The following is a 24,851-nucleotide window of genomic DNA, read 5'->3' on the forward strand; positions in this document are numbered from 1 at the left end:
AAACACGTTTAAGTCTGTTTGCCAGGCCCTTTGGCAGCACACAGTTGATACAATATCCAAAATATTAATAGCATGCACACAAATGATATGTTTTATTACACTGAAATACTCTTGTGTCTGTTTGCTTTGTACTGCTTGTTTTGCGCCTGACCTTTAAAAAACAATTATTTTGAGCATTCAGAGGTCACATGCAATTGAATCACGCCCATATTGAATGTCTGTTGAGATGTGAGTGCACTCCATTCTGCTTGCGGCCTCACCAGTTACTGTTCACCGGGAGGCACGCCTAGTGTCGAGTTGCACTTGTGAGGATCTGAAAGTCTGGCAGAAGCAGAAAGTACGGAGTTATTCCACCTTGACCTGTCCTCATCTACGCCTTTCACCCGCCTTGCCGCTGCTGCCGGAAGAGCTCGATAAACCCATGAGCATTTCATTTTCTAACACAGCTCAGGGTAACGGAGCACAAAACCAACGCCTGTCAGGAGAGAAGAAGAAAGGCAAACAATAGACAGGAAAAAAGACTTTACTCTCTGACAGGGAAGCAATCACTGTCCACAAGGAAACGCTCTACCAGCAGAACATGCTGTAAATGCATTTTTTTTTAAAAAAAGAAAAAAAAACGTTAGTCCACGTTATGAAATATGTCAGGTGAAGGCAGCAAACTGGATTTAAACAAAGGCTGCCTGACATTCAAGGCAGGGGCGGCAGATTTCTGTAGAGTTAGATGGATGCGAGTAACCTTTCAAGTAGCTTAACAGCATCGTGAAACAAATGTGCTGCCAATTTAACCTGCTGCATTTGATAGCAATAAACTAATTACAAAGACTGTAAACAAATGACTTTGACACAACGCAGCCATATGTCCAATTCAAAGATTTAGCATGCTTCAGCAAAGGTCCGTCTTGATTTCTGTCGGTGCCTACTTGCTAACACAGTAATGTCAAGCTGTGCAGGATGCAGTAATAACACTCTGCAGATGTGTAGCTGAGATCAAAAAGGATGGCCATATTTCCAAGAAAATCTCTAGTTCCTTCAGGATTTGAGGCTGATGCCAGAATTGGTTTCTTGCTGAATGTTTCCTGTCTGTGTCTTTGACAATCAAATAAAGGCAAACAGTAACACAGTGTATTACAAATCCAGTTCCCAAAAAGTTTAAAGACAGTGTAAAATGTAAACAACACAATGCATTGATTTCTAAATCTCACAAGCATGTATTTTATTCATTCGTAAGAGAACATAGAAAACTTACTGGGTATAAAAAGAGCATCTTAAAGAGGCAGAGGTTCATCACTCTTAATAAAAGGAAAAAAAAAAGAACTACATCTAAATTTATGGAATAATATTTTGGAATAATTTCAAAATAATGTTTCCCAATGTAAAATTGCAAATACGTCTAGTTTTGAACCTGGAGATATCTCTGTATACACAAGGGACAAAGCTGAAAGTCAGTATTGGATGCCAGTGATCTTTGGCCCCTCAGGCAGCACTACATTGAAAACATGGACATGACTGCAGGGGTGCAGGAACAATTCCAGAAATCCCTGTCTGTGAACACAAATCTCCATGCCATCCACAAATGCAGGTTAAAGTTCTGTCATGCAAAGAAGAAGCCTTATATAAAGATCATGCTGCTAGGTTCACTTAAAATGGACTTAGGCAGAGTGAAATACTGCTCTGTGCTCAAAATTTGAAATTGCTTTTGGAAAACATGAACAAATTGTCTTCTGGACTAAAGCAAAGATTGGCCATCCAGCTTTTTAACAAGCCCGGATCTTTGATAGTGTGGGGATTTTTCTGGGAAGGCTTTGCATATTTGAGAAAAACAATGCTAAACTGCACACTGCATCTATCACAACAGCGTGTCGTTATACCAGAAGAGTTAAGAGTGAGGAACTGGCCTGCCTGCAGTCCAGACCTTTCACCAACTGAAAACATTTGGAACATGATGAAAAGGAAAACACAACAAAGAAGCTCCAGGAGCTATAATCCTGTATCGGACATGAATAGGATAACATTTCTCTCCCAAAAGTCAAGCAGCTGGTCTCTTTAGTTCCCAAATGTCTATGTTGTTAAAAGAAGAGTGAATGCTACACAGTGGTAAACATGACCCTGTCTAAAGTTTGTAAAAACACACATGAAACACACAGTTATAAAATTTAAAATAGGCTGATATGTTCCTGGATTCTGTTTTTAATTACATTTTTGAAAACATTTTCGCAACGTTTTTGCAATTGGCTTTGTATAAAAAGTTCCCACGGGAGCTCGCAGAAAGGAAAAAATGTCTGAATGATTTAATTTAAAGATTCCAGGAAGCTCCAAATCTGGCTCCAAATGAACGATATTGCTATATTGAAGCTACTTCACCTATAAACAAGCAACAATTTGCAAAATCACATGTGCAAACAGCTGACTTATTACAGAGTGAATTAAAAAGGCGCCACAGTAAAATCCATTTTCCTAATCAGCATGAGGGTAAGGATCACCATGGTAGACTCATTCTTTATTTAAAGCAATTCACATCAGGTACAATTCTTGTTAAGGGTCTTTGAGCTCATTAACTGGTTGTATGCATGCTCAATCATTCGGGTAAGGATGACTGAGCATGCATGGTTAAAATTCACTGAGATTCACCTGTAGTGCTCAACAATAATACATTTCTATAGATTAAGAGCAAATCCTAAAAATCCTGAGTAGAGCTGGAGATTAGTGGTTACATTTATTAGCAGAATGGCTGATATTTTGCAGTTTTACTGGAAAAAATAAAACGGTCAAACTGCTTTTCTCTTGCAAGAATTTGCAGCATTTCTGTCGTTGCCTTTTTTAATAGTACACAGCGCATCTTCTAGTTTTTGATTGCTGTTGGCAAGACAACTCAAGCGACTTGAAAATGTCACTTTGGACTCTTGGAAATTGGCTGGTATTTCTTAATTTATTTTCACTGTTGCAATTTAGAGGGGAAAAAGTCAGCGTGCCCCTGTGTTATTTCCATAATGTATTTTTAGTCGCTTTTCCGCCACGTTATTCACAGAACAATAAGTCAACAATTCATGCATGACATCCTTGTCAACTTGGATTTAAAAAAAGACTCCCCAAGTCTTCTGAGGGATCACCACAATCTGAGGGAACACACACACACGCACACCAAGGTCAACATCTGCTAAACAATCTTCGTCTGCTTGTGATTTGATTATTGTTCATATTATTGAGTAACCAAAACTTAAAAACTGGTCAAATAAGACAAATGAGAGCTTTCCTAATCAGAAAAGTGCATCAGAATGTACGTTTCCTTTTTAATGCGTTACTGGGTGAAATAAGGCAGACATTATAAAAATGACGCTGGAACCAAGTACCATTTGTTATCTGTAGTTTATTTTCTTTCTATGATAAAAGCCATTTAAGACAATCACACCATGACTGGCGAACGATATTGTTTTGTAGTTTATTGCACATTTGACAGACCAGCCCTGTGATCAGAGCAGCATTTGCACCTTGGCCGTAAAGTATCACAAACAAACTGAATCTGACAAGGAAAATTACTCTGACATTCAGTTTTAATGGGATGGTTTCGGAAACACGTAGAATATACAGTATTCCATTAATTCTCTCTCTCTCTCTCTCTCTCTCCCCATTTCTTGGGAGGTGGTATTGATGCTGACGTGCAGTGGCAGAGCCCAACCCCCGCTCTAATCTGAGAGGAAAAAGTCCCGACGCAGAGAAAGAAGCAACAGACAGGATCGGCGCGGTCGCTGAGCGCTCGGGTCAGGTGCGCGCCGGGAGAGCGACTCCAAAACGCGCAGCTGCAAAGCTTATTTAACGCTGCACAAAAACCGAGATCGCTTTGAAATACACACAAATATAATATAGAAAGCTAAGAGGGGGGAAGTCTCGACACAAAGACACAGGAGAACAACAATACTGTCTGCAGGAACGCTGATGGAAACGCACCTGACCATAAACCCTTGCCCAGAAAATTCCGTGCAATGAAGCAGCACAGACCAGCTGCAGGTGCCTTTGCTTACCATTTAACTTAATCCGAAGAGAAAAGAATAAATAATGAACTTGACAGACTCTGTTTGGCTCTTGGAAGAGCCCCGGAACCTCAGCCGTGTGGAGGAGGAGGAGGACGAGAAACTTTTATTCGGGATCGGCACGGATAATTTCATCACGCTTCTGGTTTTCGGGCTCATCTTTACGCTCGGCGTGCTAGGCAACTCCATGGTGATCACCGTGCTGGCCCGGAGCAAACCGGGAAAACCTCGAAGCACCACCAACATATTCATCCTGAACCTAAGCATAGCAGACCTGTCTTACTTGCTCTTCTGCATCCCTTTCCAGTCCACTATCTACATGATGCCCACTTGGGTGCTCGGTGCGTTTATTTGCAAATTTATCCACTACTTCTTCACTGTTTCTATGCTGGTAAGCATCTTCACCCTATCCGCTATGTCAGTGGACCGATACATTGCCATCGTTCACTCCAGAAAGTCGTCCTCTATTCGGGTGGCGAAGCACGCTCTTATTGGTGTGGTGGTGATTTGGATACTCTCCCTGGCCATGGCTGCGCCTATCATGTATTACCAGAATATTTTTCAGAGAGGGGAAAATCACACCTTTTGCTGGGAAGTGTGGCCGGATCAGAACCAGAAGAAGATCTATGTGGTTTGCACGTTTATCTTTGGTTATGTGCTGCCTCTGCTGCTCATTTCTTTTTGTTATGCAAAGGTAAGAAAAGGCTGTTCACACGGGTCAGTAATATAATTAGAGGAATTACTGCTAAAGAAATGTACATTTGACTTTTGTATCCCTTGTTTACAGGTGTTAAATCACTTGCACAAAAAACTAAGAAATATGTCCAAAAAGTCAGAGGCATCAAAGAAAAAGGTACGTATCATAGCGATGTGTTGGGTGGTTGGGGAATAGCCATTATAGTATAGCCATTGATAGTTTATGCATTAATTTTTTTTGAGTGAATAAGAATTCACTCAAGTATTTGGCTGACCACAGTCCAGCACCTATAATTTGGTGCAGGAATAGCCTGCCATATACCAAATCATTACCCCCGACTCTCCCTTGTAGCCAGAATAATAAATATAAATGCAATATTGTGTACGTGTACTATTAACTGGTGCACTTGAGCTTGATGGCCAAAAGATAATGCACAATCAAACTGCCATCTAGACTATCATACTCTTTGGAGGTCATTTGACTTTCCTGACAGTAGCTATCTGCAGTCGCCTACTTGATTACCGATACGTCTGTCTGTCTGTTATATGTCACAGCATCTGATAACTGCTTACAATGCTACAAAGCCAGGAGTACAGACTCCCGGTCAGTTGGGGAGATGGACCGATGAGGATTTACATGTGCTTTCGTGCGTACTTCTCTAGAAACATGCTTTTATGACCTGAAACCTAAACAACTGTGGAAATTGAATCGGGAATTTCTGATGTTCTGATGATTTATTGTGTTTGCTATGCGGGGAGTACTGGAAGAGATTGTCACACCAGTAACTTTGTGATAAATGGTCGGCCAATAAATCATTAAACCCTGTAATACATAAATTATGTTTGCAGGTACTGAGAGACTAAAATGAATGTTAGAAGAGAGCATTTTTACACACTTTCAGAGGGAATCAGCAGCTGCAGTGAGGAAAAATACAAGCCGGTGTAAAACTGACAAAGATGAGAATTTTATACTGAAAACTGGAACATTTGTATGGACTTTTGATGAATACGCATGTTTTGTGTTTCCTTGGCAGTATCTCTCTGATTAGTCCAGTGCGTCTTAGGATAAGTGTTTAGTAATAACCTACAGTCCCTCTAGGTCAGAGGTGTTGAACTCCAGGCCTCAAGGGCTGATGTCCTGCAGGTTTTAGATGAGTCCTTGATCCAACACAGCTGATTTAAATGACTAAGTTACCTCCTCGAAATATCTTGAAGTTCTCCAGACGCCTGGTAATGAACTAATCATTTGATTCAGGTGTGCTGACCCAGGGTGATATCTAAAACCTGCAGGACACCGGCCCTTGAGGCCTGGAGTTCGACACCCCTGTTCAATTAGGGGAGACCGGGGATAGTTGTAACATTTTTGACATTTCTGTCTGTAAATTGGAGCTCTTTTAATGTAGTGGATTCAAAATGTAATTCAAAGTATTTACATGTCTCGGCTATTAAATAGTGCAGCTATTTTCTCTGCAGCACAATTACCCATTGCATGGTATGGTCTCAAACACAAAGAGTGAAATGTTACAATTAACCCCATAGTCTGGGTTAGTTGTAACATATCCTGGGGTGAAATGTAACACAATGAAAAAAGGGTATTAACAAAACATTACCATGTAATCTTTGTTTATTCAACACATGAATGCACTTAGAGCCATTTATGTAGCTATGTGTGTGTGTGACAGAATGCAGAAATCTAGCTTTTGAACATATTCCAACCCCCCAAAAAAGACAAATTATGGAATTTTCTGCAACTGAATATTTCAGTCATTTTGGTTGGTCTTCCTTGAGTTTGGCCTCATTGGCTCAGTGGGCATTATAACCTACAACTCTTGCACCAATTTTGAACATAACAATGAAGCTGAAAAAATGTAGTTGTTCACCAGCATCGCAATTCCATTACTTTTTATCATGGCTTACCTTGGTGTGGTTTGCAAAGTGCTTCAGAAAGATGAGGAAATCTGTTTCTTGCACCCATCCTGATTTATTTCCACTACCAATACTTCCTACTGGTCCATCTCTGACACAGTGGTCTGCATAATGTATGTGTGGGAACACAAACAGTGGAGAATTTGTGTTGCCAATGGCAACCGGACCGCATATACAAAAGCGACCAGTGAACCTCTCTCTGCTGATGTCGTTGCCCCAACTTGTTTAATATAAGTTAAAGTAATAGTGTGGTAAGTTGTAACATCTGCATTATTGTTACAACTGACCCAGACTGTTGCTGTTACAACTGACCCAGACTCCTATAGCCATGAACTAGCTAACATTACAGTCAACGGCTAAAACATTAGCACTAAAGACCTACACAGAATATATCCCCACAGACATACAAATAACATAATTTAAGTTTGATGAGTTTAACTGCAAAGCAGATAATGTTATTAGAAATTGAAATAAAGTAGAAAAACTTACTTTTTGGCATACAAATTACTTTTTTTCATGTTAAATTGTCTGTGTTTGACAAAATGTGCTGATTTTTCACATGTGATAGCAGAAGTGAATTGGGCATGCACAGGATGAGTCACATCATTTGAAACTTAGCCCTGATTGGAGAAATTGGAAGTGTTACAACTGACCCACGTTACAACTAACCCCGGTCTCCCCTACTTTTATTTCTATCATTTAATCTACAAACAGATTAGAGGGATTTAAGCTACTTACACTTCTTTGTCTTTCCTCTTATGGTGTGAAATGGCAGACACTAAATGAAACACACTTTCAAGAGGAAACAATTTTTGGACTGACACGTGTAGCTTGGAGTGCTGGGAAATATGCTTTACAGCTTTCTTGATTTAATTAAAAAAATCTCTTATCAGTCCTTTAAAAATACAGCGAGGAGGTGGCTTAGCTTATCTCAACATACAGTAAATACTGGAAGCTGCTATTACCCGCATACAGTGCTAATGAACTTCTTTCCTGTCGTAACAGTATAAACTGGGTTATGAATTAAAACTATGGGGGCTTTGCAGACATTTTCCCACAGATTTATTGAAAACATAATTCATATAACAAAGTAGCACATACTGTTGGGTCTATACTTTGTTAGACAAATAAACCACAGTGGATTTTAATTCAAACAGATATAATTAAAGTGCAGACTTTAAGCTTTAATTCAAGAAGCTTTGTAAAAATGATAATTTACTGGTTAAGGAATTACAGCAATTTATATACACAGTGTCCCATTTTCAGAGGCTCTAAAGTATTTGGACAATTGACTGAGAAGATAAGTAGCATTACCTTGGTTTTCATGAAAAAAGAAGCAGACACATTATCTGGATGGATGGATGGACAATACCTGAAGTTGATTCAAAGTGTTGAATTTATAGTTGATAGCCTTTCACTGTATTTTTAATATGAGATCTAAGGTGATGTTAGATGTTTGGCAAGGGAGGCCAAAAAACAAAATAAACCTCTCAGAGAGATAGCAAAAAACTTGAAGAGAGGCCAAAACAATAATCTGGTTCATTTTTCAAAAGAATGAATGCACTGGCCAGCTCAGCAACACTGAAAGAACAGAAGATAACTAAAGTTCATGATGACAAAATTCTGTGTGGGGTTAAGATAAACCACTTTGCAAAATCTAACCAATTAAAGAACACTCTCAAAGAGTTTGGTACGCCTTCATTAATGCAAGAATAGAAGATTTACCACTGGCTACACTACAAGGACTGGAGGACCAGATTAGACTTTGCCAGAAAACATCTACAAGAGTCTGCAAAGTTCAGGGAAAAAAATCTTTGGAGAGATGAAACGAAGATGAACTTGTACCAGGATAACCTCAAGTGAGCAGTATGGAGAACGAAAGAAACAGCTCATGATGTGAAGCATACAGCACTATCTGTAAAAACTTGGTGGAGACAACTTATGGTTGTCAGTAGAAATGTGTCACTGGTGTTTATTGATGACATGACCGCTGATAGAAGTAGGAGGATGAATTATGAAGCAAACTCTCTGGTCAGATTCAGCAAAATGCTGCAAAAACAATCAAAGTGCCAATATATTATAAGCCAAAGCTGCAAAGCAATCCAAGTTTCTAAAGTCCCAGACATGGAATGTTCTTCAAATGCCAACGGAGTCACCTGAGCTCGACCAAGTTGAGCAGCGTTTTTTGTTCATAAATGCTAGACTGAATACAAAAAGACCCACAAACAAGCAGCAACTGAAGGTGGTTGAAATAAATGTAAAGCATCTCAAAGAAGGAAGACATGATGTCCATGAGTTCTAGACTTCAGGCAGTCACTGCAATTCTTATTCTATTTAAAACAGTCCTCAGTTCATGCTAACCCTCTGGGGTCAAGTTAAACCTCTTGAATTAAAGTCCAAGGAGATTGAAAAAGACAGCGACTGGACTTATTTTAGTTTTTCGAAGATACCTCACCTCTCATCCACGAGGCTTCTTCTTTTCAAGGGCCTAGACTACCATGACTTTGATGACTGGGAACATACACAGACTCTTGAATTAAAGATGTGGGTTTGTACTTCAGTCACATATTAACTATGGTGGTTTACAGAGGCAAAACTTAAAAAAATGCATCTTTGTCCAGTAAATTATATACCTGACTGTTTTGTCCAAAAAACACCAAATTTCTCAAGCTCACAATTACAACTTGAAAGCTGACCTGAAGGTTTAATCTGTGAATAAGAAGTGATGGCATGGATGGTATAATGTAAGAGCAGACCATTTCAGGACATCTTGTTGTCTCCATCTTACTGCCTGTCAAAAATAATCCCACAAATAACACCCCAATAAAATAAATTGGTGAACTTAGCTGTTCCCCACTTTTTCTGGGTTGTAGGCTATAACTGAGAGGTATCAGAGTCGTATCAGTTTACTGTACAAGACTGAAAATCTGCATATTTTTCAAAATGCTGAATAAATCCATTACGTCTAAAACATATCAAATCCTGATGAGCCAGATGAGCAAAAATCCGACTGACATTCTGGTTCTAATCTTCTTTTTCATACTATTAGCACACAGACATATTATCAAGGGTTTCCCTCCATAAAAGATGAAAATCAACAGGTAAAAACAATAAATTGCATCTGGTGAAAGCAAAGGGAATTTGTGCTGAAATGGGTTTAACTTAGGTCTCAGCTGCTCTCTTATGGAACGCCAGGACTGTGAAATATATTGTTAAAAGCAGCTGGGAAGACCAAGGTTGCTCCCATGGCTGTTGTGAAATACAACCAATGTTCTTATCGACTTCAGCCTCACAGAGGAGGAATCACACAGCCTTCAAAAGTCACAACACCACACACTGTCAACACCCAAATCTAGCAAACCATAGGGGATATGAACCTTTCTTTTCTGCAAGGTCTTTACAAGGTTGTTAGAGTTGATTTTTATATTTGTGTCACATATATGCTACAAATCCTTTCTGATTATATGTGTCTGGATTTTTTCTCTGTTTTAAATCTGAGGTTGAGGAGCCATGCAGTAAGCAGTGTTAAATCTTAGGAGTTTAAGTCTGTTATGCAGATGGAAAACACAGATGGTTATAGATAATTACAAAAATAAATGTTTGGCCAAGTCATTCTGAAATTATTTAAGAACGTGTGTAGGCTGTAATATGTATATCTGAAGCCTGGGAGACTGAATGAATTGACTGACACCCAACAGCATGCAGTAATTTTCCAGTGACTTCGGGAGTAATGAGAACAATGTTGAATGAACATTTAAAAGAGCTGCAGAAAACTGTAAATCCAAATGATATTTTTTGATTCCTAGTGATGATTAGTTGTGGAAATATCAAAAATGTAGCACAAACTTGCCAAATTATAATTTCCCAACATAACAGTTTTTCTTGTGTTTCTCTTTGAAGAAAAGTCATCTTGGTGTCCATTTTTGACTTTAAAAACTCGAAAGAATTACTTTTGGGTTGTTATGTAAATCAGTTCTTGAGTGATGAGCTAAAAGTTTATGACAGAAGGTGTTTCTGCTGCAGTCGTTTACAATAACCTAACAACTGCCTCTCTGTGGGTTTAGGGGAAGATGTGAATGCTTTATGGACACCATTCAAACACAACCCTGCTTTTACTGAACTACTGCATTAAAACTGTGAGAACCTGTTCATAGTCACCGTGTCTTTGTGTCTATGTGTGTAGTTGTGTTGGGGTCAGAAAGATTTCTCTGGCCAGTGCTAACTTGTATCAAGTCAAAAATGTTTACCTATCATGTGATTGGTAAAATATTTTTACTATATTATATATATAACTATATTTATCATAATTTATCAATGCAGTACTTTATTTTGTTACAGTTAAATAGGGATCGCAGGGCATTTCATTAGACCACACAAATATTAGCCACATAAAATAGCATTATACTCTAAAGTCGCTCATGTGAACATGTTGCCTATACACACAACCACCAGCACTGAACAGTATCTGGAGTCAGGTTAGTGGCTGGAATGTTTGACTCCATCACTATGCTCAGAAGTTCCTAACAGCGATTCTAACGATGCACACAGCAGCGTTCCTTTAGCGCCCGTGAATACTGCTGCCTGCTGCTACTACCAACCAAAAGACATGTCCACCGTGATATCACCATTTGGTTTAAAACTCTGCATTTTGCAGTCATGCTAGCTTTTTTTTGGATCAAAAGCACCACATTTAGATGAGAGTATGAACTGTTGCTTTAATAGCAAACACGTTAGTTTGGATAGCAAGCTAAACTCTATGCTAGCAACACATTTTTGCTAAGTAATACACACACAGCACACATTTCCACACAGCAAGCCATAATTACTCAGATAATCCATTAAAAATTCTACAAACGTTCACCCCACTCAGAGTTGTCTTTTTTAATAGGCTGTAATTATACTTTTTAATGCTGTAAAGTTGAGCATTTCAAAACAGGAGTCTGTGGCGAAAGACTTGCTTTTTGGAGCCAAGTGGCACCGTGCTGAACTTCAGTTTTTGGCACTTCTTCATTGGTGTCATTTTTCTGCTTTACAGATTGTGCCTTTTTAGACTGAACCAAACAGCAATGCTGAAATCTACAACACCAAAACAATTAGGTTACCATCGAGACCTTACAGTCAGCTAATTTAGCAACTTTCTGACATTTTTTGTGCTTGCCATAAAAATGTTTTTAAAACCCTGTAGGTTGCATAGTTGTCATACAAGGAAATGACATATTAGGCTTTACTGCATGTCAGAATGCTCTCCAATGAGGTGAGAATCTGTGCACTCATATTCATTTAGTTGGGAATATTTTCACTTTACACTTAACATCAGCTCTGTTACTTCTGACAGCTACATTCTCAGATAGTTGGCTAAATATTATTTCTAACTTATACCCATCAAAACTTGGAAAGCTGAATTCCTGATTCAGGATTTTTTAATATTTAATATTTTTCTTCCTTTTTTTTGTTTGTAGGAAGAATAACATCGTTTAATTTCTTCTTCTTGGATATTATGTAAATTTGATTTATGATAACTGTCACATCATTTTACAGGTTTTGTCAGTAGATACAGAAATATGTTTATGACACAGACTGTGGATGAAATGCCACAAGTGACTCATTAAGTGTCAAGTGAAAAGTCATTTACAGTACGTCTGCTTTTTCAAGGTTTTTAGGCCGTACTTGAAAGTATTTAAACAGATGTCTAAGGTCAGATCTGCTGTTTTTGTTCATACCAGTTTTTATTAGCTTCATCCACTGCTCATGCACTATTTGCCTTGGGCACTGTGCTTAAGTTGATTGTTTTCTAATTGGTAAATATGTGCAAAACTCTCTTAACTTTTTTGGGGAAAACAGCTGTAAAACAGAAGAACAGAACAGTCAACACAGCGGTCATGAGATATATGAATTAAACAAGTATTCCACATTGCCATGCTACTGAGTAAACCTAACAAAAATAACACGTAGCATTTGCAAATAGGAATCACCCTAATGTGCATGTAGAGATGTTAAAAGTCACTTATGTAATGTTGATTAATTAAGGATTTGAGTCTATTTATTATTACATATGATTCGCATGTAAAAAATAAATCTGTGGTATGGGATCATAATATTATCAGTGCAAAGTTCTCAGTATTTACTGTTAAAATCTAAAATGATTAAATGTAAATGGGGGAATGAGAAGGTTTATTGATGTGTGATGAGCTCCTCGATCCTCAGGCCAAAGAAAAATGGCATATCAAAAAAGAATATTAATCCATTATCTTCGGAGTTGTTGGACATCCAAAGTCTCCTGAAGCGCACTTTAGTTTGGCCTGAAGCCAGAGCCTGCTTACTCTCTCTCTCTTTCACTTGCTGTCAATGGACTGTCTGACAGATCTCTCCACACACTTCCATTGCTGATGCAGAGATAAGAATGCAGTGATATGCATACTGCTGCTAACATCTAAGATATTGGTTAGCAAAAATAACTCATAATGTTTCTCGAGCAATGCATACTTAAAAATGAGCATGGTCTCAAAGACTTCTACTGGAGGACAGGGACTTGATTATAGGATGTTAATGATCTCACACAATTTTCACAATGCAGATTGGTCCCAAACATGCCACTATCTCATCAATGACTTTCCAAGCTTTATTCTTCTATCGTAAACAAGACTTCAAGCTTAAATAGAATATTAAATTCTGTATTTGTTATCCTTGTGGACACTGACAAAATCTTACCTTTTTCCCTTTCCTTTGTGGATCCCAGACTGCTCAGACGGTGCTTGTGGTGGTGGTGGTGTTCTGCCTGTCGTGGCTCCCTCATCATGTAGTTCACCTCTGGGTGGAGTTTGGGACCTTCCCGCTAAACCAAGCCTCCTTTGTATTGCGGGTGGCTGCACACTGCCTGGCGTACAGCAATTCATCAGTCAACCCGGTCATCTACGCCTTCCTGTCGGAGAACTTCAGAAAGGCCTATAAGCAGGTGTTTAAATGCCAGATTGGAACCAGTGACTCCCCGCTCAATGACATCAAGGACATTCGTAGCAAAGCGGATACGCCGCCCTCAACTAACTGCACAAATGTTTGACTTACAGCTGCCACACCCAAAGTCATTGCAAGTCATTAGATATGAGTGGGTGTGTGTTTTTGATGAAGGTACTTATGGTCGCATGGATATCGCTAAAGCTGTAATATTCCACATAAGCGCTGTTAATTTCACCTGGACTAGAGGGGATAAGGCACCAGTGGCTGCAGGACACGATTACTCCCCCTTTGATCCGGCTGTGATTGCTACTGTACATGTCATCACTGATGGAAAAAACCCCCGTCTGAAACTGAGAAAAAGTCATCCTTCTTTGACAGTGACCTAGAAAGTGTAGAAAGTAAGTTTATTCAAATCAATGAATTTAAAACTCTGCATGAGGAAAAGAAAAACAATATTGGTGCAGGTCCAATAAGTGGAAATTTTTCATAAAAAGTAAGAGTTTCATTAAAAGAAGCAACACATATATACCTGTAATACAGTCTGTTTAAAAAAATAAATAAATACTTGTATGATTTTGCAGGATTTGGATTATTCAATGAAGAAGTAGTAAAGGATCACAAAATTCATGCATCTGATCCAGTGGTTGTTTTGCCATCTTATTAGAACAAGATGGCAGGTCATTGCCAGTTTCCTGATGTTGATTTTGTTTCTTTAGTGATGAAAGAGGTATAGGATAACATGCTAGCTGAGCTAGCTTGAATGAGCTTGTCTTAGCTAGCTGTTTCTAAAACAGGTGGCTCCTAGCTACATCCAAAACTGTTTCTACAAATTACATGTCATAAACTAGACACATTTAAGCCCAGTTTACGTGTTGCTAACTATTTTTAGCTTGGTATGCTAATGCTAACCCTGAAAACCTGGACAGTGAAAGCAAACATTGGTTTTACCAAGACAGGAGTGTGATTATGGCGTAATAACTCTAAAAAGCTACTCTTTTGTTTCATAAAAAGGGTCTAGGATATGAAGGTCTTTAATAGTCCTAATGTACTTGTGAATTCTAGGTAAATTAGTACTACTTTCAAGTTGAAAACATGGCTGACTGAACAACCAAAAATGCAATTTTTTAAAAGATTAGCAAGCATGACTCACTAATATCATGGAAACATACAATTTTGTTTCAAGTTAAGTTGAATGAAAGTTGGCTAATATTTAACTCTGTAGTGGATAACTTTTCTTTATTTTGTCTGTTGTTACAGACACCAGGTTGAGAATTAAAACCAGTGGCAAAACTAGTTTACTAGGAAACTATAGGTGCCTATAGACTATATCAGCATTGTCTGAACTTGTTTGGCAATGGCTTGATTGTAATCCCCGTAGTCCATCTTTAGGGTTTAAGAGCCTATTTTGAATTGATTGAACTATCAAACATGCTTTATAATCATTTTAAAGCAAATTTCATACAACTACAGACAATATTTTTGTGTAATTGACCTCTGGAGTTTGTGGTCAGTATCACAGCCATCTGTTTGTGGGTGGCAAATAGTCTGCTGTACCTCCCATTGAGGAAAAAATATGAAAGACTGGAACTAAAAGATTTTTTTTTAAATCTAAAAAATTGTTTTTCTACATATTGAAGTTGTAATGCATCACTGTGTGTGTTTTGGGGTTGTTAAATAAGGTACATCTTAACTGCACTCTTGACAAGGATCATATACATGAATATTAAATGAGCAACATTTTTCAAGTAAGCTGTCCATCCCTGCTGATGGTCTTTCATCACTGTAGATTAAAAATAAAAGACCTACTATTTAAGTTCCACTCTGCTTGAGAAACCATGTATTTTATAATTACATTTGGTTGTAAATACTAAAAGCTAAAACTTATATTCACATATGTCTTTGGAAATCTTGCTGTACTTGCTTATGATGCTACGTAAACAGTTTTCAGATTGTGTTGTGCTGTATCAATCAGCCTGGTTGTTGAATGTACCGATGCTTGTTGTACTTTTCCTGGTAGCCATCTTTGTAACCAAGAAAATAACAGAACAACGGAAATGAAGAATTTTAATGTTGTACAATATATGTGATGTGCCAAATCACCGTATAGCAGCTTTATCTCAGTGCAACAAAATAATTTAAACTACACACGATGAGAGCTTTAAATACAGTACAGCTCGGTATTTTCTGTAACCACAAATACTCTGCTTAAGATTTTAGTCCACAGCACCATCTTTCTCCTGAGAACAGCAAATAATCAGGGTCATCCGAGTCTTGCCCTCGCTCTCAGTGAGGCTCTTAGATGTGAGAGTCGAGGCTTTTTCTGACAGAGGTGCAGTTGATGACTTTGCTCACTGTATTGCTGACTGCACAGATAATTATACCCACAAAGGACTCAGGATTTTTTCTTTCTTTCTTTCTTTCTTTCTTTTTTTTTTAATAGGACATGTGTGGGAACCACATCCTGATGGTGTAGGGAACATAGCTACTGATTTCCGTAAAAAGAGTTAATGAACAACATTTTTCTTTTTAATCAAGAATGTATTTTCAGTTTGATATCACTTTTTATTGCAGTCCCCAAATTACAGTATAACTGTTTCAATAATTATAGACTACTGATCAATATTAATCATATGTTTAGGCATATCTAAGTACAGGAGAAGAAGATCAGAGTATACAGACTAAGTGGTTCCAGCTTTTATTCTGCTTTATTTGTGTACTTTTTATTATTACTGCAAACGCTGTGAGCTCTTTTCATTTCTAGGCTCTATGAGAATTTTATCCCTGTGTTCCCTTTGGTATTTACTGTTTCATGAGTACAATGAATGTACTGTAACTATAATGTGACGGCTATTTTCTTACATGTTTTATTTTCATTTTGAAATGTAGATTTATGGATTAAACTTTCTTTCTTTTTTTTTTTTCAAAATTCATCTACTCCATGCTCAGTAAAATGTTTTGCCTAATAAATAAAAATGGAATTAAAAACAGTATGGTAAAACCAAATGTATGCACATACCATTTTGTGAGGAAATGCAATAAATGTAATTCTTTCTAACTGTAAGTTTCTGGAGAGACACCCATTTGTACAACTTGTAGTGCATTTTGTTTAGTGTGGTTTGCTTTTTGACTCTGATTCCTGTATTAAAACAGCCGTGATATAAAATCAAAATCTGACAAAACAATTATATAACTCTCTTTTAAGTATATTGATATCTGGATTGTATTCTGAAATATATTCAGGCTTTTGATTGTGTCTTATGCAGTGCCGCTTGTATTATAGAGTCACATTAAACCCTGGCATTTCCTTGGTGGAGTCGTCTTATTCCATAAACAACACTTGCTCACATACATGAAATTTCACTGTGTTTATTCACAAAGCGAATTCTTATGTCACACTGAGGCTTTATTTATAAAAGTAGCATTTTCTTAAGCCTCATTTATACCCCAAACCAACTCTCACCTTCTTGATTATCACTGTGTATAACCCAAATTGCCAAAGGAATGAAACCATGGAGCAGACCCACACCAGTTCAGATCCCTCCAGTTTGTTTTTTTGGATTACACAATATAGAGAGTCCTGGCATCAAATCCACCCAGTGAACCCAATGATCAGTTTTTGTTTTTTTTTGCAATGACGTTATTAGAATATCAATATAAAAACAGTAATTTAATCCCCTTTGAAACACCAAGTGTATCCACAGGTGTGCAGCTGAAATAAAAATCACCCAAGGGACATTTTTTTTATTGCTTTGAAAATCAGTACACATAAGAGAAATGGCTCCTCTTAGCTTTAATGAAATTGCTAAGCCTAACAGTAAACAGAAGCAAACTGGGAATTTGAATTTTTGTATGAGGTTGGATTGCTGAGGGTTCTGACAAATGGCACTTTTTGTTATCCCACCACTTTGGATCATCATGTGACCAATATCTTCAATGATCCCTTCATATTCTAGCATCAAAGCAAACATTTTGTGAGGTGACACTCATTATAATAAAGGTTATTAATCAAAAAATATCTGTGATAGTTTTTGTAGATCAAATAGCAGTGAAACGAGTGATATTGCCATCAACTTCAGTTGCCCTTTGTATAAATTGTCTATTCAAAGTGTACAGAAAATAAATCCCACTCAGACTAATAAGTATCATGTTTGTGTTGAGTGTCACTGGTCACCAAGAAATCTCCTACCAGACATTTGACAGGTATGAGTTTACTTAGTTAATGCTTCTTCTTTTGCAATACTGCAAAATCACAACAGTTCCTCACCAGTGAGGTGGAAATATAGTTGAGTAAACTGCAAGCCCTGATTGGTGCTAGGTGCCCCCTGCAATCCACTTCTTTTTCACAGATGAGTTTGCATGTTTTGTAGTCGGCTGTTTCTAAGTATCTTAAATCCTAACTTCCAACTCAAGTGCATTGAGCCACTGTCTAGTTTTCCTGCCTTGGCTGCCAAATTGACACCAGTCATTGCCTAAGATTCTCAACAGCTTAAATGAGAAGTTTTATCTTAAGCAGAAATGTATTCGTACTCTCTGACCCTGTGCGTATATTAGTCTCATAGGTGAAAGAAAATACTTGAAAGTCAGACAAACAAAGAAGCAGTAGGATGAATCAGAGTGACTTCAATAGGACATTTATTAAAGGCGGATGCAAGGACATGAGGGACAACAATCTGGCAAATCTGGCTGGTTTATACTGAGGAGATGATGACTGAATGGGAAGCAGGTGCGTGGTAAAGCTGAAGATCAGCCTTTATGGGCGTTAATAAGGAGGGGACAAAGCCAGGTGATTGGATCTGGAAGCAAATCTGAGGGCATCTGGTGGATAAATGGAGAATAGAAGAATGGAGGCTGGAGTTAAGAGCAGTGAGAGAAGAACCGAGACAGTTTAATATGCTGTCATTGGCAAACTGGTGGTTTTCGTTAGTCACCAGTAGCACTCCCAAATCTCTAATGAAAGCTCTGAGCTCTTGACTTACTTTACGATTAACTTGGGTGCCAAGAAAAAGAATTTGCAGAAAGCAAAATGTAATATCTCCCCCTTTGCTGTCTTAATTTTAAAATCTTTTAAGAAAAGCCTTATAAAGATCTTCTCTAGAGGCTAATGAACATTTTACTCCATAGAGGTGAACTTTCAGCTATAATGTCAAGGTAAAAGAAGATAATGTTACAGAGGCAAAAAGAGGCAGAGCCAAACACACACACACACACACACACACACACACACAAACTAATAAACTAATAAATTCAATAAATAAATAAATAAATTCGTGATTAAACACAGAGATGACAAAATCACTTTGTTGTGTGCTGTTTTGTTGGGACTAGACAAACTCTGAAATGTTTAATGCAAAGCACAAATTGTCAGAGTAACTGCTACTCCTGATTAAATATGCTGTCATGGAGAAAATAACTTGCTTACTAATTCATTTTCAGTTCAGTTCAGTTCTTTTTTATTTCAAACATATACATTCACCAACGTTTCATAAAATCATTCCATGCAGTTGTTTGAAAAGGAGTAGGCAGAAGTATATACTTATTTAGCCCTACCCCCTCAGGTTTACATCCTCATCATATAAATTTGAACAACAAAAACGTATACAATGCCTTCAACTTAGAACATAACATCACAAAAAAAAATTTTTTCTCATGTTCAACTAAAACTATATTTAGATTTGCTAATTTGCAGAAGAAAATAAACATCAGTTTGACTGCTGTCTTGGGTTAATTGTATTTTCTTCATTCTTATACTTATTTAAAATTTCTTTTTTGAGTTTTATTTTAAACTGGTTTATATCACTACTGACCTTTATTTCTTCTTTTAACTCATTCCAGAATTTAACTCCCGCTATTGAAATAGACATCCTTTTCAATGTTGTTCTTACTCTTTGTAATTTTAAATTCCACTTCCCTCTAAAATTATACCTCCCTTCTCTTTCTAAGAACCATTTACTTATTTCGATTGGGAGCATCCCTTTCCTTGCCTTATATATTATTTGCACTGTGTTAAACTTCACCAGATCCTGGAATTTTATAGCTTGCATCTTAATAAAGAGTGCATTTGTGTGAGCCCTATACCCCTCCTGATTTATTAGTCTAATGGCCCTTTTCTGCATTATGATTATAGTATAGTTTATATGTATTTCCCCAAACCTCTACATAATAATAATGGATTGGATTTATATAGCACTTTTCAAGGCACCCAAAGCGCTTTACATTATTATTATTATTACCATACCATTATTCATTCACTCGCACATTCATACACTGGTGGAGGCAAGCTACAGTTGTAGCCACAGGCTGACAGAAGCGAGGCTGCCATATCGCGCCATCGGCCCCTCTGGCCAACACCAGTAGGGTATAGCGGTAGGGTAAAGTGTCTCTTGTCAAGGACACCACGACCAGGACAGAGAGCCCAGGGATCGAACCGGTGACCTTCCGGTTACAGATATGCTTCCCAACCTCCCAACCTCCTGCGCCACGGTCGCCCCAACTGCATGCATGGTAATAGCAAAGCACAATATAACATATACAATGTTTTCCTATCCAGAAATTGTTTTACTTTCCCCAAGACAGCAATGCCCCGTGCTAACTTTCCCCTCACATAAGTGATGTGTGATTTCCAACAGGCCTTTTGATCAATGATCACACCAAGAAATTTTATGGCATTAACCCTTTCTAGATATATATTATCGACACAAATTTCAATGTTAATGTTTTTCTTATAGTTTCCGAATAACATAAATTTTGTTTTATTTAAATTTAAGGACAATTTGTTTCTATCAAACCACTTCTTTAATATCTTTAACTCCTGTGTGATCTCCTCCAAAACCTGTTGAAATTTCGCACCTGAACAAAGTATATTGGTATCATTTGCAAAAATTACAAACTTTAGTATCTTCGATACTTTACAAATGTCATTTATATACATAATAAACATTTTCGGACCTAATACTGATCCTTGTCCATTGTATATACGTATGTATGGATAGATAGAAACATATATGTATATATATACATTGGGGCAAAAAAGTATTTAGTCAGCCACCGATTGTGCAAGTTCCCCCACTTAAAATGATGACAGAGGTCAGTAATTTGCACCAGAGGTACACTTCAACTGTGAGAGACAGAATGTGAAAAAAAAAAAAATCCATGAATTCACATGGTAGGATTTGTAAAGAATTTATTCGTAAATCAGGGTGGAAAATAAGTATTTGGTCAATAACAAAAATACAACTCAATACTTTGTAACATAACCTTTGTTGGCAATAACAGAGGTCAAACGTTTACTATAGGTCTTTACCAGGTTTGCACACACAGTAGCTGGTATTTTGGCCCATTCCTCCATGCAGATCTTCTCAAGAGCAGTGATGTTTTGGGGCTGTCGCCGAGCAACACGGACTTTCAACCTCCGCCACAGATTTTCTATGGGGTTGAGGTCTGGAGACTGGCTAGGCCACTCCAGGACTTTCAAATGCTTCTTACGGAGCCACTCCTTTGTTGCCCGGGCGGTGTGTTTTGGATCATTGTCATGTTGGAAGACCCAGCCTCGTTTCATCTTCAAAGTTCTCACTGATGGAAGGAGGTTTTGGCTCAAAATCTCACGATACTTGGCCCCATTCATTCTGTCCTTAACACGGATCAGTCGGCCTGTCCCCTTGGCAGAAAAACAGCCCCATAGCATGATGTTTCCACCCCCATGCTTTCTTGGGATGCAACTCAGTATTCTTCTTCCTCCAAACACGACGAGTTGAGTTTATACCAAAAAGTTCTACTTTGGTTTCATCTGACCACATGACATTCTCCCAATCCTCTGCTGTATCATCCATGTGCTCTCTGGCAAACTTCAGGCGGGCCTGGACATGCACTGGCTTCAGCAGCGGAACACGTCTGGCACTGCGGGATTTGATTCCCTGCCGTTGTAGTGTGTTACTGATGGTGACCTTTGTTACTTTGGTCCCAGCTCTCTGCAGGTCATTCACCAGGTCCCCCCGTGTGGTTCTGGGATCTTTGCTCACCGTTCTCATGATCATTTTGACCCCACGGGATGAGATCTTGCGTGGAGCCCCAGATCGAGTGAGATTATCAGTGGTCTTGTATGTCTTCCATTTTCTGATGATTGCTCCCACAGTTGATTTTTTCACACCAAGCTGCTTGCCTATTGTAGATTCACTCTTCCCAGTCTGGTGCAGGTCTACAATTCTTTTCCTGGTGTCCTTCGAAAGCTCTTTGGTCTTGGCCATGGCGGAGTTTGGAGTCTGACTGGTTGAGGCTGTGGACAGGTGTCTTTTATACAGATGATGAGGTCAAACAGGTGCCATTCATACAGGTAACGAGTGGGGGACAGAAAAGCTTCTTACAGAAGACGTTACAGGTCTGTGAGAGCCAGGGATTTTCCTTGTTTGAGGTGACCAAATACTTATTTTCCACCCTGATTTACGAATAAATTCTTTACAAATCCTACCATGTGAATTCATGGATTTTTTTTTCACATTCTGTCTCTCACAGTTGAAGTGTACCTCTGGTGCAAATTACTGACCTCTGTCATCATTTTAAGTGGGGGAACTTGCACAATCGGTGGCTGACTAAATACTTTTTTGCCCCACTGTATATATAAAAAAAGAATAATAAAAAAAAAAAAATACACATGACATATAATGTAATTGCAAGGAGGTATTTCTGTAGTCTATTGCTTACTAGATAGTGGAAAAGGGGTGGGATTAAATAAGCTTATGCTTCTTCCTGCTCCTTTTTGAACATGAAAGTTATTTGTAGTTGTGGTTGCTCGTTTTCTTTTTGTTTTGCTTTGTTTATTTGTCTCTTTTAATTCTATGTTGTTGTACTTTTTTAACATGTTCAAAATAAAGATTCAATCAATCAATCAATCCTTGAGGTACTCCACATTCAATATCCATCAATTTAGATTTGAACTCATTTATTTGTACATATTGCTGTCGATTCATCACATAGCTGTTTATCCAATCCAGTACCACACCCCTGAACCCATATTTTTCCAGTTTGATTTTTAGAATTTCGTGGTCAACAGTATCAAATGCTTTTTTTTTTAGATCTAGAAAGACTCCAAGTGCATACTTCTTGTTATCCATACATTCTGTTATTTCTTCCATTAAATCCATCAATGCCAAAACTGTTGATCTATTATTTCTAAACCCATACTGGCAATTTGCCAAGAAATCATGTTTATCCACAAAGCTATCAAATCTTTTTAGAAATAGTTTTTCCATTATCTTAGAAAACTGGGAGAGTACCGACACTGGTCTATAATTTGTAAAACAATGCTTTTCACCTGATTTATGAATGGGAATAATTTTTGCAACTTTCATTTTTTGTGGAAAAACCCCTTCCTGGAAAGACAAATTAAAAATATATTGTAGTGGTTTTACAATACCATCAATTACTCTCTTTACCATTACCATATCAATATCATGACAGTCAGTACTCATTTTGTTCTTAAGTCCACTGACAATATCATATATCTTCTCTTCCACTGCTCTTAAAAACATTGAACTTGCATTCCTTTCAATGTTTCCTCCAGTCTCCCTTTCTATCATATCAACCTTTATTTCCGCAGCCAGTTTTGTCCCTATATTTACAAAAAATTAATTGAATCCATTTACTACTTTGTTCATTTTACTAATAGTATTTGTCCCTTCCATAAAATACCCAGGGTAGTCATTAGTCCTTGGTCCATTTTTTTTATTATACTATTTAATACCTTCCATATTCCTTTCATGCTATCTTTATTATCTTCTACCTTTTTGATGAAGTATTCTTTTTTACAAGTTCTCATTATGTTAGTTAATTTATTTTTATACTTTTTATATTTCTTTTCAGATTCTGTAGTTCTCTTTTTAATGAATTCTCTATATAAGGTGTTCTTTTTTTTTTTTTTTACAGGCATTTTGCAGTCCCTTCATCATCCATGGTCTTCCTGCATACTTATCTTTCCTGTTGACTTCAATGAGTAGGCTGTTTTCCTCTAATAAGGCCATGAATATGCTTAAGAATGCCTCATAGGCTTTATTGACATCCTTGTGTTTATATACAATAGTCCAATCTTGTTTTATTAACTCATTTTTGAGACACTGCATTGTCTTTTCTGTTCTAATTGTTTTATATATTGTCTTACATTCATTTCTATGAATTTCATAGCAACAGTCATAAGTTACAAAAACTGGTAAGTGGTCACTTATATCATTTATCAATATCCCACCTTTTATATTTTCTTCCATTACATTTGTAAAAATATTATCTAATAGAGTTGCACCATGAGTGGTTATTCTCGTCGGTCTTGTTATCAGGGGAAATAATCCCATACAATACATTGAATCAATAAATTCTTCAATACTCTTATTATGATTTGGGTTCAATAAATCAATATTAAAGTCTCCACAAATAAACATTCTTTTCTGATTCAGATTTGTATACAAGTCCTCCATAATGTCCTTAAAAGTCTCAATCTTTGACCCTGGTGTTCTATATATGCAACTGACAATCATATTTTTCTGTTTTTTCATATTTATTTCCACTGTTATACATTCCATCACTCCATCTACCACCCTCGTTATTCTTCTCATTTTTTCAAACCTTAAATTTTTATCAACATAGAGTGCCACCCACCCACCTTTTTTATTAGTCCTAGCTAAGTGGAGGAATTCATACCCCTCTATCTCAAAATCCTCTTCTTTCCCAGTGTTTATCCAAGTCTCTGATATTGCTATCACACCAAATGGTTGATTAAACTGTGCTATATATTCTTTAATAAATTGAAAGTTTGCATATAGACTTCTACTATTGAAATGAACCATGGTTATATTCTTACCTGGCTCTAGGTTCCTATTAAATTGTTCCATTGTATAATAATTACAGTCCTTTAACATTTTGGTAAAAAAATTACAGTCAGGATCTATATTGCTATCATACCCCAGTGTCCCAGTTTCAACATCCATTTGATTTGTTACTTGAAATCTGTCAGACATCTGACTTTATTATATATCTTATCCACATACCATCACCTTTAACAATACTTTGTCTAAGCCAAGTACCAACCAATTTGACAGTTCATTGAAAGTACCATCGACCATCCCAATGCTTTGCCTTACATTTTATCAGCCGTATTTTTCTTTACGGCTTTAATGACTAAGACCTTTGCCTGCTCCGGTGTTCCATTTAACTTAATGAACACCTTACAATCTGATGTCCAGGTTGACTGTATTTTCTTCAGTTTTC

At 37.5% G+C, this 24,851-nt stretch overlaps 1 protein-coding gene across 1 annotated transcript; it reads left to right on the forward strand.

Annotated features, from left to right (window-relative positions):
• The first annotated feature begins 3,666 nt into the window (after positions 1-3,666).
• LOC146507963 (galanin receptor type 1-like) lies at positions 3,667-16,908 on the forward strand. Its single transcript, XM_085176916.1, has 3 exons — positions 3,667-4,722; positions 4,816-4,881; positions 13,387-16,908. Exons 1-3 carry the CDS (start codon positions 4,054-4,056, stop codon positions 13,705-13,707), a joined length of 1,056 nt encoding a protein of 351 aa, XP_085033042.1. The 5' UTR covers positions 3,667-4,053; the 3' UTR covers positions 13,708-16,908.
• Positions 16,909-24,851: the final 7,943 nt, after the last annotated feature.

Source organism: Neolamprologus multifasciatus, chromosome 11, assembly GCF_963576455.1.
Source record: "Neolamprologus multifasciatus chromosome 11, fNeoMul1.2, whole genome shotgun sequence".
Taxonomy (NCBI): Eukaryota; Metazoa; Chordata; class Actinopteri; order Cichliformes; family Cichlidae; genus Neolamprologus; species Neolamprologus multifasciatus.

Excerpts from the sequence above, each read along its gene's own strand:
- LOC146507963 (XM_085176916.1), top strand. The coding sequence starts at position 4,054 with ATGAACTTGACAGACTCTGTTTGGCTCTTGGAAGAGCCCCGGAACCTC. Across the intron at positions 4,723-4,815 it reads TTTCTTTTTGTTATGCAAAG|GTGTTAAATCACTTGCACAA; the intron begins GTAAGAAAAGGC and ends CCTTGTTTACAG. Across the intron at positions 4,882-13,386 it reads CAGAGGCATCAAAGAAAAAG|ACTGCTCAGACGGTGCTTGT; the intron begins GTACGTATCATA and ends TGTGGATCCCAG.